General features: G+C 42.7%; 1 protein-coding gene across 1 annotated transcript in view; it reads left to right on the top strand.

The window, feature by feature from the left end:
- The window catches only part of SGSH (N-sulfoglucosamine sulfohydrolase), a 34,574-nt gene that overhangs the window by 4,052 nt on the left and 12,586 nt on the right, over positions 1 to 17,936 (top strand). Inside the window, exons 2-6 of the mRNA XM_040435124.1 lie at positions 1,357 to 1,517; positions 6,684 to 6,789; positions 6,869 to 7,019; positions 14,013 to 14,169; positions 17,180 to 17,261. Of these exons, the coding sequence (XP_040291058.1) occupies positions 1,357 to 1,517; positions 6,684 to 6,789; positions 6,869 to 7,019; positions 14,013 to 14,169; positions 17,180 to 17,261 (657 nt within the window). The remainder of the gene's footprint in view (positions 1 to 1,356; positions 1,518 to 6,683; positions 6,790 to 6,868; positions 7,020 to 14,012; positions 14,170 to 17,179; positions 17,262 to 17,936) is intronic.

Here is a 17,936-nt window from a genome sequence, read left to right as displayed (position 1 = left end):
TCAACATGGGACCAACACTGATGTCTTCAGCTGCCGAGTGCAGATGTAACAGGTCAGCCAGTGTCATAGGTACCAATCACTTGAATGGGTCCGCAATCCGGAAGGTCGGTGCGGAACGGAGGCACAGAACCCCACGAAAGCACTACGATGTGCTTCCGTGCGGTTTCTGGCCATGCCTCCGCACTGCGCCGGCTTTCCGGATTGGGGACCCATTCAAGTGATTGGTACCTATGAAACTGGCTGACCTGTTACATGTATGCTTGGCAGCTGAAGGCACCGTCGGATGTGAATTGCAGACCCCATTTAAGTGAATTGCGGACCACAGTTTGCGTTCCGCAGCATGGGCCCGGCCGGCACACGTTCCGCAGCATGAGCCCTAACTGTGAGAAAGAAAGTTCTAGGTTGATGTATCAGGAGCGATTGTAGATAAGAAGTAATTTTTGGCCAAATGAGACACTTCACAATATTTTTACCTCCCAAACCACAAAATACATGGAAATGGTACAGTTTATGGCGAAAATTTATTTTTGGATACCGTAAGTGTTTGAACATTTGCAGAGATGTTATTGGCATTTGTCACATCAGTCGGCAGCTGTCCACCCGTCAGCAGAGTCCCCTGATGTCTCTAGCATCTCCATATGTTCCATCAATCCTCCGAAAAAAAATTACTTTTTATACGTTTTTTTTTTAGTCCCTAAAGTCTCCATGGGATCGTGTCCTGTACATGCGCAGGGATGGAGATCCGCCTGTACAGAACACAATCCTGCGAGGAGCAATCTGGGGATGATCGATGCTTTTTCCAGCACGATGGAGACCATGCCACAAGGCAAGAGTGATCACTAAGTGGCTTGGTGTACAAAATATTAAAATTTGGGTTCCATGGAGAACCTGTGGTCAGTCCTCAAAAAGCAGGTGGACAAAACAAAACTATCGAATTGTGATAAAGTCCAAGCACTGAATAGGAAGAATGGGAATGGGTTGTCATCAGTCGGGATTTGGCCCAGAAGCAGATATCCAGCATCTCAGGACGGACTGCAGAAGTCTTCAAAAAAAAGGGTCAACACTGGAAACGTTGAGTCTTTGTAGAAACTTGATGGATTTGTCAATGAAAGTTAAAAACCTTTAATAATTCGGTGTCTATAATAAATTTTGAATTACATGAAATTACAAAAGTATTCAGATCCAGGTGCTGGTTTGAAAACTGTAGAAATTTTTTGGTGGGACAACCCCTTTAAGGGTAATAATTGGCCTACTACAAGCACCATTTTCTAAGATGATTGGGCATCTTCATAAACCCATTCCCCTCCGGTATGATGCCGTGGTTGTCATTAATGTCTTCTTCGTTCTCCACATCAGGCGATGACGCCGGCTTTGAGAGTGACGTCTATAACCACACCGCCATACAGACCCCACACCTCCGAGAGCTGGCCAAGAGAAGCCTGATCTTCAAGAATGCATTCACGTCTGTCAGCAGCTGTTCTCCTAGTAGGGGGGCAATCCTGACCGGCCTGCCTCAGGTGACGTATTTATAAAAATAATAATTGAAATTAAAATATACCAAAAAAAATGATAGTTTGCTGGGAAATATGCTTTGTTATCAGCAGCTTTAATACCTCTCCCCTATAGAACAAAAAGATCCACTAAAAGTGCCCAAATGTCTAAGTCCTGGTTTTGGATGGACAGGCTGTCTCCCCCCTGACAGATGATGTAGGGGGAAGGAAGAATTGGACCTGTTGAATTTCAACATGCCCAAGCTATTGTTCTCCATAGATAAGCTGCCAAAGGTGTCTGATAGCAGCTTATTCCCCTCTGCCATCTGAGAACACATGCATCCCCAGCCACAATTTGTTTGGGCACCTTTAGGTCCAGTTCAGATGGATTTCAAGGGCGCCTAAAAGAGCTGTTTTGTGAGCGGCGCCTTAGGGTGCTATTACACACGTGGCCCGAGTTGCAGGTAATACACTTCGGTTAGCATTCATTGCCAGGTCACATCTGGACTTGCCACTTGAAACAAAGGTGCAGCCCAGGTATGACCCGCCAACTAGCGGTAACCCCACACGTAATAGCTGCCTAAAAGGGGTTATCCCATGAGTAATGTAAATAGTGAAAATCTGATATCTTATAGTACACAACAGCCTCTTTCTAACAAACTTAGAACCAGCCCTGTATCTCGCATGGATCCAGAGATCTCCCCATACATTGCTTCAATTGCTCTGCTGGATTTATGGCAACTCATGGGTGGGCGTGTCCTTTCTGCTGCTGCTGGTGGCCGTTGGAACTCAGCATGTACGTCAATTGTATGTATTTAGAAAAAGGGAAAACAGCAGGTGGCGCTATACATATAGATTTTCAATGAACAACTCGCTGTCTGTACTAAATGTTTAATTACAATCAATTACAAAAGTCGCTGGTTTGAAAAATGTAGAATGACCCCATCCCGACATTCACGTACATGTATGCCGCAGCAGGCATGGAGTTCCTACATTACGCCGTACATGTAGAGCACACTTATCAGGCTGGTGCAGAACCTATGCTGATATATTGCTATGCTGATATGATTCCAGCGGTATAATTGCTTAGATACAGCAGTCAACACTAATCGCCACATCTAAGCGATTTACAGAAGGAGGGCGCTCCCTCTCTCACCCCATCGACTCCCCGCGGTGTGATCGCTGGATGACGATGGTTTCTGTGGTAAACTCATTTGGGCCTACCAGCTATGGATGCCTATGAGGCCCTGCCCCCAGGCTGGGTGTCATAAGCGAACTGTCAGTGTAAGGCTGACAGTTACAATGCATTACAATACTACAATACAGCATGTTGCATTGTTAGAAGCCATCGGACCACCAAAAGTTCATGTTAGTGGGACAAAAATAAAAAGTAAAAAAAAAAAAAATAAAGATTGTGATTTTATAAAAATAAAAAAAAATTCACTTTTAAGTGAAAAAGCCATTTGGCCCCTTAAAGGGAACCTGTCACCGAAATTTTGTGTATAGAGCTCTATACACAAAATCCCGGTGACAGGTTCCCTTTAATCCATTTAGTAGAAAAACCTTAAAAACAAAAAAAAAAATATTGGGCATCTCCACATCGGTAACGATCCATTGTATAAAAATGACATAATCTACCCTGTGCAAGAACAGCCATTTTTTTGTCATCTCTCCTCCCAAAAATATAATATCAAGCAATTAAAAGTTTGTATGCACCCTAAAAATATGTGTTATGTCAAAATGCTCCCTCCAACCCTTGACAAATACCTTGAGGGACATAGTTTCCAAAATGTATAGGGGTATTCTTCTGTACCAATAACCATTCCAGCAAAATCCGTGCTCCAAAAGCCAAATGACGCTCCTTCCCTTCTGAGCCCTGCAGTGTGCCCATACAGCAGCTTACACCCACATTTATGGCATTTCTGTAGAATTAGCCTAAAAATTTGGCACATGCTGGGCACAACATATGAGCACTGAACTGTGGAAAACTCATTTTGCATGGTCCACTGAACATTAGTTTCTGCAAAATACATGTGGTCTCAAAATACTCGCTCCACCCCTTAATATACCGGTATACCTTGAAGGGTGTAGTTTGCAAAATGGAGGGGTCACTTATTGTGGGTTCCATTTATTATTTCACCCAATTCAGTATATATTAGGTATCCCTAAATGTCTTAAAAGCAGAAAAATTGCCGATTTTTCAAAAGTCTCTGTGAATTATGAATTTTTTCTCCACATCAGTATGTCCGGCCCGTAGCCCCTCCAAAAAAATAGAACATGTCTTATTCTTGTCTGTTTTAGGCATCCTTTTTTTTTTTTTGCGGACCGCAAAACACATACGGTCGTGTGCATGTAGCCTAAAGCATATAGACCCAAATTTACCACTAACATAAAGTATGGTGTGTCCCAGGAAAAATTCTCAGAATCACTTTAATATAAGCAAAAGCATTCAAAAGTTATTATCACATAATTTGACACGTTGGATTTGCTAAATTAGGCTCAGTCAGGAAGATGAAAACTGGCTTGGTCCTGAAGGAGTTAAATCATCCCAAGGCATCTTAATTTTTTTTCAGTATATTTTTCTTGTTTGATTTTTACATGAAAGCGATATAAAAGGGGCGCTGTGAAGCTTTTCACATTCTCAGAATTCTGCTGCCACAGAAATCAAGAGATTAGGCAAGCGAGCGATTTCACAACTTACACTCGTGATGCTTCCATATCCTGTTTTTTTTGTAAATATCTCATGTTCCACTGCGTCGGCGAGCTGGAAAATTACCATAAAGAGCACAGTTATATATAGATGTAACAGAACTGTGCGTGCCTAAAAAAACTTTTTCTAAAAAATTCTAATAAATGTGTAATAGGACTTAAAGGGAACCTGTCATGTGGATATTTGATTATAATCTAACTAATTATATACAATCATTAACTACTAAAAAGTGCCTTAGATGTATTCACTTACTGGTGTGACTGATGGTTACCTCATAATATACACACAAAGATGCCGCATGCTAATGAGCTGATTTGAGTCCAGCGTGATGTCAGTGAGTCCAGCGTATATTTAATTCAGAGCTATAGCCACTCCCCTGCCCACCTGCTGCTGGTTCCTATGGAAACAAACTGTCAATCAGCAGCAGGTGGGCGGGGAGAGTCAGGAGCTCATGAATATTCAGAACTCATCATTATCAGCTGGAGCTTTTCAATACAAGATGTTGGCAGATGACTGGGTCAATGAAAGAAAGTGACCCAGCATTGTGCTAAGAGAATCAGTCACTTATTTATGTTGCCCTTAGTTAGGAGTCCGGACACCATAAAACTGGTGACAGGTTCCCTTTAAGGATATTGGCTGACTGTAAACTTAAGGTAACTGTAGAAACCAGTGTCAGGCAGCTGCTGCCAAGGCCAGTAAGATCTTGGGGCATCAAAAGGGGCATAGATGGTCATGACAAGAAAATTGTCCTACAGCTTTACAGATCACTAGTCAGACTACAAGACAGACATAGCAGAGCTGGAGAGGGTTCTCAGGAGGGCAGCTAAAGTAATAACTGGAATAGGTGGACTACAGGTCCCAGAAAGATTATCAAAATTACAGGGATAACAGTAGGGACGCTTTCACACTGTGTTTTGCCATGTCTGTTTGCAGTATTCAGTGGGAACATTTCTTGTGCATATGTTAAAGGGGTTGTGTCACGTCGGCAAATAGCTTTTATTTTGTAGAGGAAGTTAATACAAGGCACTTACTAATGTAATGATAGTGGGCACAGAAGTTATACTGAATGCCCACCATGGTGCCATTGAGCATTAGTTTAAGGGTTAATTTATTTATGTCTTTACTATTTTCCCGCCTTTTGTATTTTAATATACAATTCCCTTTACATTTTCTGAGGTAATTCTAAGTGAGGATTCTGATTGGTACCTGGTTGCTCACCTGTTGCTGAGGTACCTGTTTTCTGCCTCTTCCTGATTGGTTGTGGTTATTCTTGGGCGGGAAAATTGAATATTTAAAGAGGATCGCAGCAGGTCCGCAGCCTGTCCGCCGCGGAGCTTGGATGAAGAGGACGTCGTCCCGCCCGCCCTCCCTGTTATTAAGAAGAAGAAGTCGTGGTCTGATATTGAAGGGGGGTTAGTCACCCAGCTTTGCTGGGGGGATAATTTGTGGACTTATGAATTTTTAAAATGAGTATTTATTTATTTATTGGTTATTTATTTATTTAATTAATTATTATGGTTATGGTATTATATTGATGTAACCCTTAATAAAAGACCACGGCCAATTTCTACCACAATTTTGGTTTGTGTTTATTTTATTAGTATAAGATTTATTTATTAATTATTATATATATATATATGAGTATTGCTCATATGGCACCATGGGATTGCTCATAATGCTTCCTTTGCTGGCTGCATTCATTTTTCTATTATATTATACACTATGCTTTTCCATGGTTACGACCACCCTGCAATCCAGCAGCGGTGGTCGTGCTTGCACACGATAGGAAAGAGCGCCGTCCTCTCTGGTGGCCCGGACCATGGGAGCGCACATAGGACAGTGCTTTTTCCTATAGTGTGCAAGCACGACCACCAGTGCTGGATTGCAGGGTGGTCGTAACCATGGAAACGAGCAGCGTATAATGTGATGGAAAAAACAATCCAGCCAGCAAAGGAGGCAATATGGACAATCACAATACATTAGTAAGGGCCTCGTATGAACTTTCTCTACATGATAAATGCTATTTGCTGAAGTGAGACAACCCCTTTAAACATTTGCATAGGCCCCCATCCACCCAACTGGTCGGATATATTTCAGTGAACCCTTCTTTTTCCAATTCTCCAAGTTAAAAAAATACACTTTTTCAATTGGAAAAAATACACGCCAGAATTGCTGTGTTTCACATATCCTCACAAAAAAAGGAATAGAAATTGTGAAAGGAAAACTGGCTTAGTTGCTCATGACAACCAATCAGATTCCACCTTTCATTTTCAAACGGAGCTCTGAAAAATGAAAGGTGGAATCTGATTGGTTGCTATGGGCAACTAACCCAGTTCGACTTTACACCAGTTTGATAAATCTCCTCCATTGTGTCTGGTTTAACAGTGAGTTTCCCAGTGACGGTTGCCTCTGAGAAGGTACATTGACATATTGAACGCCCTTTTACGTTTTTTTATGTGCGATTATTTGCCTCCTGTCTGCAGCATCAGAACGGTATATATGGGCTCCACCAAGATGTGCATCACTTCAACTCTTTTGATGACGTCAGAAGTTTGCCGTTGCTCCTCGGCCAGGCTGGCATCAGGACAGGTATAACGATGAAGTAAAGTACGGGTCTGTCTTAATAATTATGTGAACCCCCCTCTAATACCCTTTGTATTCGCTAAAGGCATAATTGGAAAGAAACACGTGGGGCCAGAAACCGTGTATCCGTTTGACTTTGCATACACCGAAGAGAACAGCTCCGTCCTGCAAGTCGGGCGCAACATCACTCGGATCAAATTGTTGGTCAGAAAGTTTTTGCAGAGCGAAGACCAGAGGTGAAAATAATTGCTAAAACTGGTATTTTTTTTAAACTCCTCCCACAAACAGAAGCCACACCCCTAAATAACAGCCGTCGTGCCCCATTAATAGCAGCAGCAGAGTGTGCCCACTGCCCAGTTGGAAATCGGAGAAATCTCCCATACTTTTGGAGTTTCCTGGACAATGTGGGAAAGTACACCATGTATGTCTTTCTTCTCACTATAGTCAGACTTGGACTGGCCCCTAGGGGAGCAGGTCAATCCCTTTGTGGGCCCCTAGACCTCTACCCCCTGTAAAAAGGGCACCTGGCACAGTACACACAGTGCCCTACATACAGATAGACAGGATCTCAAGCAGCCAATGCCACCATATATAAAGCTGGGTAGAAAGGGGTTTTCTGGGAATTAGCTATGGATGATCTATCCATTAGATTGGTTGGTGTGGGAGGTAAGAACTTCATCAATCTCAGCTTTTTTAGGGATTTGCAAATGGGGTCAAATAATATTTGTGGGCACCCAGAATGAGCTTTACTGGTGGACCCTAGGCACCCCCACCCGATACTGACTGTAGTAAACACAGTGCACCTATTGACATTTGTGATCTCGTGTTATATTTGCACTCGAGTGGTTGCAGTAAGAACCTGTGACTTCAGCTGATGACATCACAGGATTTCCTTCTCCGAGGGGCTCTGTGATACATGCGCTGTGTCTGTTCCATAGATTCCCAGCTCTAATGGTCACAGGAGCGGCCAGCACTGTCACACGCCCCCTATCGGCCTGACCGCTCAATGCCTTCCAATACGTTTCAGACCGCAGATCGTCCACTGTGGGGATGCGATCGGTGAACTGAAACCGCCGGAATTTGGGCAGCAGACAGGCTAGGAGGGAGCGTGCGGACTACAGAAAACATACACTACGCAATATGTAGTTAGACTGCCACCATCCCCTGTAACAGGGCAAGGGAAACCCTTGACTAAACACGACAACTATCCGGGTAGCGACTTCTGCGGTGCTCAGAGCAGGTAGGAGGCTGAAGAAAATGACTTTAACGTCATTTATTATACATACAATACAAATGATTAACATATACAGAAATTATTAAAAAATAACAATTATAGGGAAGGATAGTCCAGTGTAAAATAAAAAGGGAATACTTAGTTTTTGAAGAGGGATGTCCTTTGTGGAAAGTCCAAGAAAGTCCGTTTGTTCCGGAATAAAAAGTCCGGTAAATATGGCTGCCAGCACACCTTGGTCCTCTTGGCTGGCTTCTTCAGGTGATATTACACAAGGGAGGACTCCCATTAGATTTCGCTCATGGCCTTATGAAGGGTCCAGCTGTTAGGGCGGGATCTCAGGCTCAGCCCCTGGGCTGGGTGCTGTTATTCGGAGGGAAGTTCTAGTCCCAAAAATATGACATTTTCATATCTCAGCACACGTCCGTCACACACAACTAATAATGACAAATTTACGATCCTCCGAAAATATCGATCTCATTGACACTATACATGAGAGTTTTATATCAAATTCGGTTACTGAGATGTTTAATAACCTGGATGTTGCTTATCCCAGCGGCATATGTTTTATATCAGAATACTCAGCGGATCCTGACCAACAAAATGATATCATTTACATATCTATACTACGTATGATATTCGTACACAGGGGTAAAAATCATATGACATATTCATTTTCCATTGGTGCCAAAAAGCCTGTCTCAGGCTGGCTTACAAGCCCTCTATCAGTGACCGACCAAATGTTCTTGTCCGGTGTCGGTTCGCACCTAGCTGTGAGATTTCTGCAGCAAGGAAGTTCTTTGTGTAGGGTTAATTAAGGAGACTAGCAGTAATTACGTTAAGAGAACGTTGGCCTCCTAGGACAACAGCTTGTAATTACAGGAATTGAATTTATCTTTATTGCGTTATCTGCTGGGCATCAGGAATTGTTATCTGTAATTCCTGGATGCGACAATCAAAAAATCGATTGACTGCGTTTTATTTCCGGATATCTTGCCGTTTCTCGCGGTTCATCCGTGACAGTGCCCGTTGAAAATGATAATTTTTTTGTTCTCAAGATGGTGGGAGTGACGCAATAGTTTTTACTCTCTCGGAAGGGCCACTTTCTATAATTTGATCATAACTAAGACTCCCCATGTCCCTTATCAGTTTAGTCGCTCTTCTTTGTACTTTCTTCAGCTCCAGGGCATCCTTTCAGAACTGAGCTGCATAATCCAGATGAGGCTGCACCAACGCTTTGTAAAGTGGTAATATTACATCCCTGCCCCGCGAGTCCATGTCTCGTTTAATGCATGACAATATCCTGGTGGCCTTAGAAGCAGCTGATTGACATTGTGTGCTGTAATTTAATCTACTATCTACAAGGACACCCACATCCTTCTCTACAAGTGACTCCCAATGTTACTCCCTCCAGGACCTATAATGAATGTACAGATGTCGCCACCATCACTTTGACACCAGCTGCGGCAGAATGGTCACTTTAACATGACCTGTTACTGTAATGTGTTTATGTTGCATTAACACGTTAAAGGGGTTGTGTCACTTCAGCAAATGGCATTTATCATGTAGAGAAAGTTAATACCAGGCACTTACTAATGTATTGTGATTGCAGAAAAAACAAAGATAAAAACATCCTGCACGGTATGATAAATAAATATGCGGATGTCCCTGGCCACATTCGGGAAAAAAATCACAGAAAAAATAATAATAATGCACTAACAAAAAATAGATGCAAGCATTATATATGGACCAAGCCCATATATATAATATATATTATGCTTGCATCTATTTTGTTAGTGCATTATTATTATTATTTTTTTCTGTAATGCATTGTTATTACCCTGACTAGACACATTTTTTCCATCACATTATACACTGCTCGTTTCCATGGTTCCGATCACCCTGAAATCCAGCAGCGATGGTCATGCTTGCACACTATACACCCTGTACAGAATTATTAGGCAAATGAGTATTTTGACCACATCATCCTCTTTATGCATGTTGTCTTACTCCAAGCTGTATAGGCTCGAAAGCCTCCTACCAATTAAGCATATTAGGTGATGTGCATCTCTGTAATGAGAAGGGGTGTGGTCTAATGACATCAACACCCTATATCAGGTGTGCATAATTATTAGGCAACTTCCTTTCCTTTGGCAAAATGGGTCAAAAGAAGGACTTGACAGGCTCAGAAAAGTCAAAAATAGTGAGATATCTTGCAGAGGGATGCAGCACTCTTAAAATTGCAAAGCTTCTGAAGCGTGATCATCGAACAATCAAGCGTTTCATTCAAAATAGTCAACAGGGTCGCAAGAAGCGTGTGGAAAAACCAAGGCGCAAAATAACTGCCCATGAACTGAGAAAAGTCAAGCGTGCAGCTGCCAAGATGCCACTTGCCACCAGTTTGGCCATATTTCAGAGCTGCAACATCATTGGAGTGCCCAAAAGCACAAGGTGTGCAATACTCAGAGACATGGCCAAGGTAAGAAAGGCTGAAAGACGACCACCACTGAACAAGACACACAAGCTGAAACGTCAAGACTGGGCCAAGAAATATCTCAAGACTGATTTTTCTAAGGTTTTATGGACTGATGAAATGAGAGTGAGTCTTGATGGGCCAGATGGATGGGCCCGTGGCTGGATTGGTAAAGGACAGAGAGCTCCAGTCCGACTCAGATGCCAGCAAGGTGGAGGTGGAGTACTGGTTTGGGCTGGTATCATCAAAGATGAGCTTGTGGGGCCTTTTCGGGTTGAGGATGGAGTCAAGCTCAACTCCCAGTCCTACTGCCAGTTTCTGGAAGACACCTTCTTCAAGCAGTGGTACAGGAAGAAGTCTGCATCCTTCAAGAAAAACATGATTTTCATGCAGGACAATGCTCCATCACACGCGTCCAAGTACTCCACAGCGTGGCTGGCAAGAAAGGGTATAAAAGAAGAAAATCTAATGACATGGCCTCCTTGTTCACCTGATCTGAACTCCATTGAGAACCTGTGGTCCATCATCAAATGTGAGATTTACAAGGAGGGAAAACAGTACACCTCTCTGAACAGTGTCTGGGAGGCTGTGGTTGCTGCTGCACGCAATGTTGATGGTGAACAGATCAAAACACTGACAGAATCCATGGATGGCAGGCTTTTGAGTGTCCTTGCAAAGAAAGGTGGCTATATTGGTCACTGATTTGTTTTTGTTTTGTTTTTGAATGTCAGAAATGTATATTTGTGAATGTTGAGATGTTATATTGGTTTCACTGGTAAAAATAAATAATTGAAATGGGTATATATTTGTTTTTTGTTAAGTTGCCTAATAATTATGCACAGTAATAGTCACCTGCACACACAGATATCCCCCTAAAATAGCTAAAACTAAAAACAAACTAAAAACTACTTCCAAAAATATTCAACTTTGATATTAATGAGTTTTTTGGGTTCATTGAGAACATGGTTGTTGTTCAATAATAAAATTAATCCTCAAAAATACAACTTGCCTAATAATTCTGCACTCCCTGTAGGAAAAAATGCCGGCCTCTTTGGTGACTGGGACTGTGGGAGCGCACATAAGCTAGTGCTTTTTTCATAGTATGCAGGCACAACCACCACTGATGGATTGCAGGGTGGTAGTAACCATGGAAACGAGCAACAGAAGCAATATGGATAATAACAATACATTAGTAAGTGCCTGGTATTAACTTTCTCTACATGATCAATGCCATTTGCTGAAGTGAGACAACCCCTTTAAGCCTGTCAAAGTAATGGCGGCTACATCTGTAGATTATTAGTACTCAGATGAATCACTTTACATTGATCCATATTGAATCTCATTTGCCAAGTGGATGCCCCAACGCTCTGAGCGTCCGTCAGCTTGTAATTCATGGACATCTTCCATAGACTGCACTATGTTATGGCCCGGCTTGGCTTGATTGACAGATCTCTCCCTATAAACAAACAGACCTCAACTAGGGATGAGCGAACCCGGTCAAAGTTCAGGTTCGGAACCCGGACCCCATTAAAGTCTATGGGGACCCGAACTTCAATTTATTATTTTCCGTTATAACATGGTTATAACGGAAAATAATAGCATTCTTAAGATAGAATGCTAAATAAAATGGCCATTGTGGGGTTAAAAATAATTTTAAAAAAAACTCACCTCACCCACTTGATCGCGCAACTGGTATCCTCTTCTTTCTTTAGGACCTGTGATGACGTCACCGCGCTCACCACGTGTAAATAATAAAATCACCTGAACACCGAACCCGAACTTCAGTGAAAAAGTCTGGCTTCGGGTCGGGCACCCGAACTCACAAAGTTCAGGTTCGCTCATCCCTACTCTCAACCAAACTGAGCACTTTTTTGAAAATAGGCATCACAGTTCATTGGCACCGAAATAACTGAACTAAGGGGCACATTTATTAAGACTGGCGTTTTATCCACCGTTCTCAATAACTCCTGCGCTGTCGGTGGATTGCCGAAGTTATGTAAAGACGCCGGCCTCTACAGCTGTTTTCACGTATTTCTGAAATATCCGTTCCGTAGATTTACCAGAGTTGGCCTTTCACACATGTAGCTATCACCCCGGAGATGTTCCATGTCGGGTGCGTTCTTACTACAGAGGAAATGTTCCAGGTCCCTAGGCAAGGGGCAGGAACTTTAGGCATGGCCCACTGTGATTTTCTGGAACATTTACTGCTGTCTTCACACATGCCCTCACTCAGACAAAATCCAGAGTTAGTACTAGGGCTCTGGGGAGAAAAAGTCTGGGTAAAGTCCCGGACTGATATTGCGGATGTGTGCGTTCACACATAAAGCCCCTTCGGGTAAACTCCAGAAAATGTCAGGATTCCACTGTAAGTGTGAATCGGGCTTACATAACTTCAGGAATCCACCTCTGCTTCTAAATCTAAGACGGCTTCCTTGCTGTCTTACATTTAGACCATTTTCTACGCCTGCCGGCCCCACCCATGCCACGCCCACTTTTTGAGACCGGTTGTGAGCGGGGAGAAGTTGCAGATTGCAGAGCAAAGGATCTTCGCTCCGTAATCTGTGCCAGAAATACGCCTAATATAGGCATATTTCTATTTAATAGATGACCACCACCCGCCCCCCCTCCCCTAAGTTCTTTAAGAACTCATAGGTGTAATCCATTAGTTTCTGGAGGCATGTTCATATTTACTTTAATTTTATTTTGCTTGGGTTTATTTTCCTGTTTCTCATTTAAAGGCTATGGATACCTTTTGGGGCAATTTTTTATCATTGCATTTTACTTACCATATTTCAGGCTAAAAAAAAATCTTTTTTTCAATTGGTCTTCATTAAAATTGTTCAGACGTTTTTAAGATACAAGGGTTAAAAAATCAGTCTGTTTGCAGACTGTCACTCCCAAGTTCCAAATGCTGACCGCTCATTTGAAGCCTTCTCTCTGTCCTCCTGAAGTCTCCTTATAACGAAACTCTTATCAAATTGATAAAAATATGGCTTTAGTAAATGCTTTTGGGGTCAAGAGTTAAGGCTTCAAATGAGCCATCAGCTGACGGGACTGAGAAGTGATGCATTAGAAACAGAAGGATTTTTTTTTTTTTACCCTTGTATCTGAAAAAACGGCTGAAAATGTTTAGTAAAGACTAAATAAAAAAAAGATTTTTAGCCCAAAATGAGTAAAATGCAAACATAAAAAAATTGCCATGAAGGTGTCCATAGCCTTTAAAAACTACAGAATAAAATATATTTACAGCCCCCTTCCACAACAAAAACTAAATGGATAAGTTAATTATTAACTAACTAAAAAATTGGGTACACAGGTAGGATTCCTAGAATGCAGCATCTGACACTTCTGCTCTGAGCATCATGAATTACATGTCCTACCTGTGTGATTTATTTTGTAGCTTCATGGACAAACACGTAAATTACTTTTAAGCAGGTAACCTGGTTGTCCTGTATTAGGAACATTAATGAATGGGTGCATTGCCACTTGTAATACATTTTGCTTTCCACTTTCTTCCTCACGCAGGCCTTTCTTTCTTTATGTTGCCTTCCACGACCCTCACCGCTGCGGACATTCCCAGCCTCAGTACGGCCCATTCTGTGAGAAATTTGGAAATGGTGAACCTGGTATGGGAAGAATTCCAGATTGGACACCGCAGTATTATACACCAGAACAGGTCCAGGTCAGCTCTGAAAGTTTAGTTTTCTTCCTCTTAAAGGGGTTATGCCATGATTGATGAAAATGAAGATCAGACATCATACAGCACATGACATTCTCTTTCTAACAAAGCTAGAATCAGCCCTGTACCTCATACGGATCCAGAGATCTCCCTATTCATTGCTCCAATCGTTTTGCTTGATTTATTTCAGGCTGGCTGCTCGGGGGCGTGTCCTTTCTTAGGGGGTCTGTCCTTTGTGCTGCAGCTTTTTCCCTATACCTGCCACAGCTTTTAACAGAACATATGGCTGGTGGCAGTTGAAAATTTAAACTGAGCATGTGCAACCACCTTAGTGAGGTGGACGGAGACGTAAGGAAAAGAACAAACAGCAGGTGGCGCTATACAGATCCATTTTTCTTGAATAACTCAGTAGCTGTCCCAAATTTTTAATTGCATGCAATTACAAAAGTGTTCAGATCCAGGTACTGGTTTGAAAAATGTATATTTTTCATAGTGCTACCCCTTTAATATCTCTTTTAAATGTGTGGATTTTTTCTTAAATGATAAATGCCATTTTCTGAAGTGAAACAACCCCTTTAAAAAGCACTTGTAGTTGGTTTTTCATGTTTAAACTGCTATTATTTGCACTTATTGTAGCCCTTAGTTTTCTTAAGATGTTCTTATATGTAATTTTAGTAGCTGCATTATGTAAAAAAAGTTTAATCACTGAATGCACTGTATATGTTACCTTGCAGAAGTCCGCTCAGCAGTGGCCAGTCCCTAAACATGCTTAATTTGGCTTGATTCAGATACCTGAACTCAAGGATGCTCTAAATCAGGGGTGGCCAACCTTACAGACACAAAGCTTCCAAAGAAAAATAAGAAACAAAATATTTTTCATCTGATCTGAGGTCTGATAAAAATATTTTTTTCATTAGCAGAGAAAAAAAGAAAAAATATATTTTTCATCAGACCTCAGATCAGATCCCCAATCCTCATCTGACCTAAAATAAGATCCCCAAACCTCATCAGACCTCCAAATCAGACCCCCAAAATAAGACCTCCAATGCTCGGATCAGACAACACAAATCAGACCCTCAGTGCTCAGATCTCCCCCCTCCAATGCTCAGATCTGACCCCCCATGCTCAGACCTGACCAACCCATCCTCCAGCAAGGCCCCCCATGCTCAGATCAGACCTCTATTGCTCATATCAGGGCCCCCCCATGCTCAAATCAGGACCCCCCATGCTCAAATCAGGACACCCCATACTCAAATCAGGACACTCCCCCCCCCCCCCCCCCATACTCTAATCAGGACAGCCCCACATGCGCAGAACCTCCCATGCTTAGATCAGAACCTCCCATGCTTAGGCTCTTTTCACATCACCGTTTCTCCTTTCCATTCTCTGGCCCCGTTGAGGACGGATTCTGAAGATAACTGAGACCTAACTGAGCGTAACCCCATAGTTTTAGAACATGATTTTTCAATGGAGACGAATGTCCTGCATGCAGGACTTTCGTCTCTGCTCAAAAATCATGTTCTGAGCGGACACCGAACAGACCCCATTATAGTCTATGGGGTCTTTAGGCTCCGTTAGGTCTCAGTTATCTGCATAATCCGTCCTTTCCATTCTCCTGCTCCTCAAACGGAGCTGGAGAATGGAAAGGAGAAATGGTGATGTGAAAGGAGCCTTAGATCTACAATTTTTAAAAAAATCTCTTCCCTCTCCTGATCAGGCACTGTGCTCCTGCTCGGGCACCTGCTACTCTGCAGGTCTGACACGCTCTCCACTGTGACCTGATGAGCACAACGTCAGGTCATAGTGGGTGTCTCCACGTACTACGTTCTCACACTGCGTGCATCAGGACGTAGTGTAGAGTGAGCTGGAGCTGCAAAGTAGTAACAGTGCCCTATCAGGAAAAGAGATCTGAGCATGGGCCGGGGAGTAAGCCGTCTGACTGCTTCCCAGCTCCACAGCTAGAGCCGCACTTGAAGAAGCAAAGAGTCGCATGCGGCTCAAGAGCCACGGGTTGACTACCCCTGCTCTAAATCCTACGCTTGCACCGTTGCTTGCACCGTTATTTTTGGCGCATGTGCAGTGATGCTGGGTGTACTTGCACGTGGTGGAACCCTCCTCTGATAAGCTGGTGACTTCCAGAGCATGGGCAGTGCATCATTAAGGCCAGTACAAGTGCACCCAGTTTCACCGCGCCTGCGCCAGAACTAGAAGACAACAGCGCAAGTGCACGATTTAGAATGGACAATGGTATCATATTCTTAGGGATGTCAGTCAAGCCAAATTGGGTGTGTTTCGAGCTGGCCACCGTGACGCTTCTGCCAAGCAGCTCCACTCCCATGACTCCTGCAAGGTCATTTTTATACAGCCGGGATGAAACTTCTTATTTTACATAACATAGATTTTAATGTTAGGTAAAAGAGCACCTTTCAAAAATAAAGAGCTACAGAAAAGCAAATTTAGCGACAAAAAAAACTACTGACAGGTTCCGTTTGAAGGGACCCTTCGTTTCACATAAAAAACACACATTAACCGGAAAACAAATAGAACACTTACCTGGTGCCCTCCGTTTCATCTTTTTAATTACAGATCCACTAATTCATGGGCTCCTCATCTGATATCCAAGATGGCCGCACCGCTTCTCAGAGAGATCTGTGCAATGGGACGCTTCCTACTTGTCCAGCCCTGCTCTTTTAATTGGCCAGCATTTGAGCAACGTTGGCCAATCCAAGAGCAGAAGGAAGTGGCTTGGGCTACCATATGCACAGCATGCATCAGGTAGTCTGAGAAGCGGTGGCAGAAGAGGAGCCTGGGAATTGGTGCATGTGCAACTAAAAAGATGGAACAGAGGCAACCAGTAAGTGTTCTGTTCGTTCTCCAGTTAATGTAATATTATTATTATTTTTTCTCAAACCGGAGGGTCCCTTTAAATCAAATGCATAAAGGTTTTTGAAAATACCATAGAAGAATGCTGTCAAGAAAAATACAACTAATATCTAATTCCACTTTATTTTAGGTTCCATATTTTATTCCAGACACTCCTAGTGCAAGGGCTGATCTGGCTGCGCAGTATACGACAATTGGCCGTATGGACCAAGGTTAGTCACCTGACCTGTTTTCAAAAAGTCGAGTCTGGTCATAACAGGGCATCACTGAATTAGGTACATCATCAGACTTCCATCACTGAGATTTGCTTTTGCTTTATTTGAGTTTGACTGATGTTGGGTTGAATCCAGTCAGAAAACTGAAAGTGTAACTGCCATTTCATTACCAAAGATGAAATTGCTAACATATGTGATGCTGAAGGGAAGATATTCATGAAGCTTTATTTTTCTGTTAGTTTTACCTCTCTGATGTCTGTATTCAGACCTTAGCAACCCTATTTCTCTGTGCCTCTATTTCAGCATCTTCCTAAGATGGCCTCTGCAGCATTTCCTGTGGTGATTTTTGCCCTGTCCTTGAGGCCATCCTGTATTTCCCTCACTTCCCATAAGCCCTTGCTCTCCTCACATGAACTAGCAGGACCAATCAGAATGCAGATAACCTCCCCCACTACCCTACAGCAGTGTGTATCCTCTCACATACAGCTAACCAGAGACAAGCCCTGCAATTACATGAAATCAGTAAGAAAGCATTTGTTTTAGCCTGTTAAGTCACCTGTCAGCTCTGCAGCTGCTCTCTCATTTTCTTCCACACTGACAGGGGGAGAAGGCTGCTTTAGCTGCTCATATCTCTGGTTTGGTACCAGCTAGAGATATGGGCAATATGACAGC

Source organism: Bufo bufo, chromosome 6 (assembly GCF_905171765.1).
Source record: "Bufo bufo chromosome 6, aBufBuf1.1, whole genome shotgun sequence".
Lineage (NCBI taxonomy): Eukaryota > Metazoa > Chordata > Amphibia > Anura > Bufonidae > Bufo > Bufo bufo.
This window is presented reverse-complemented; position numbering and strand designations above follow the sequence as displayed.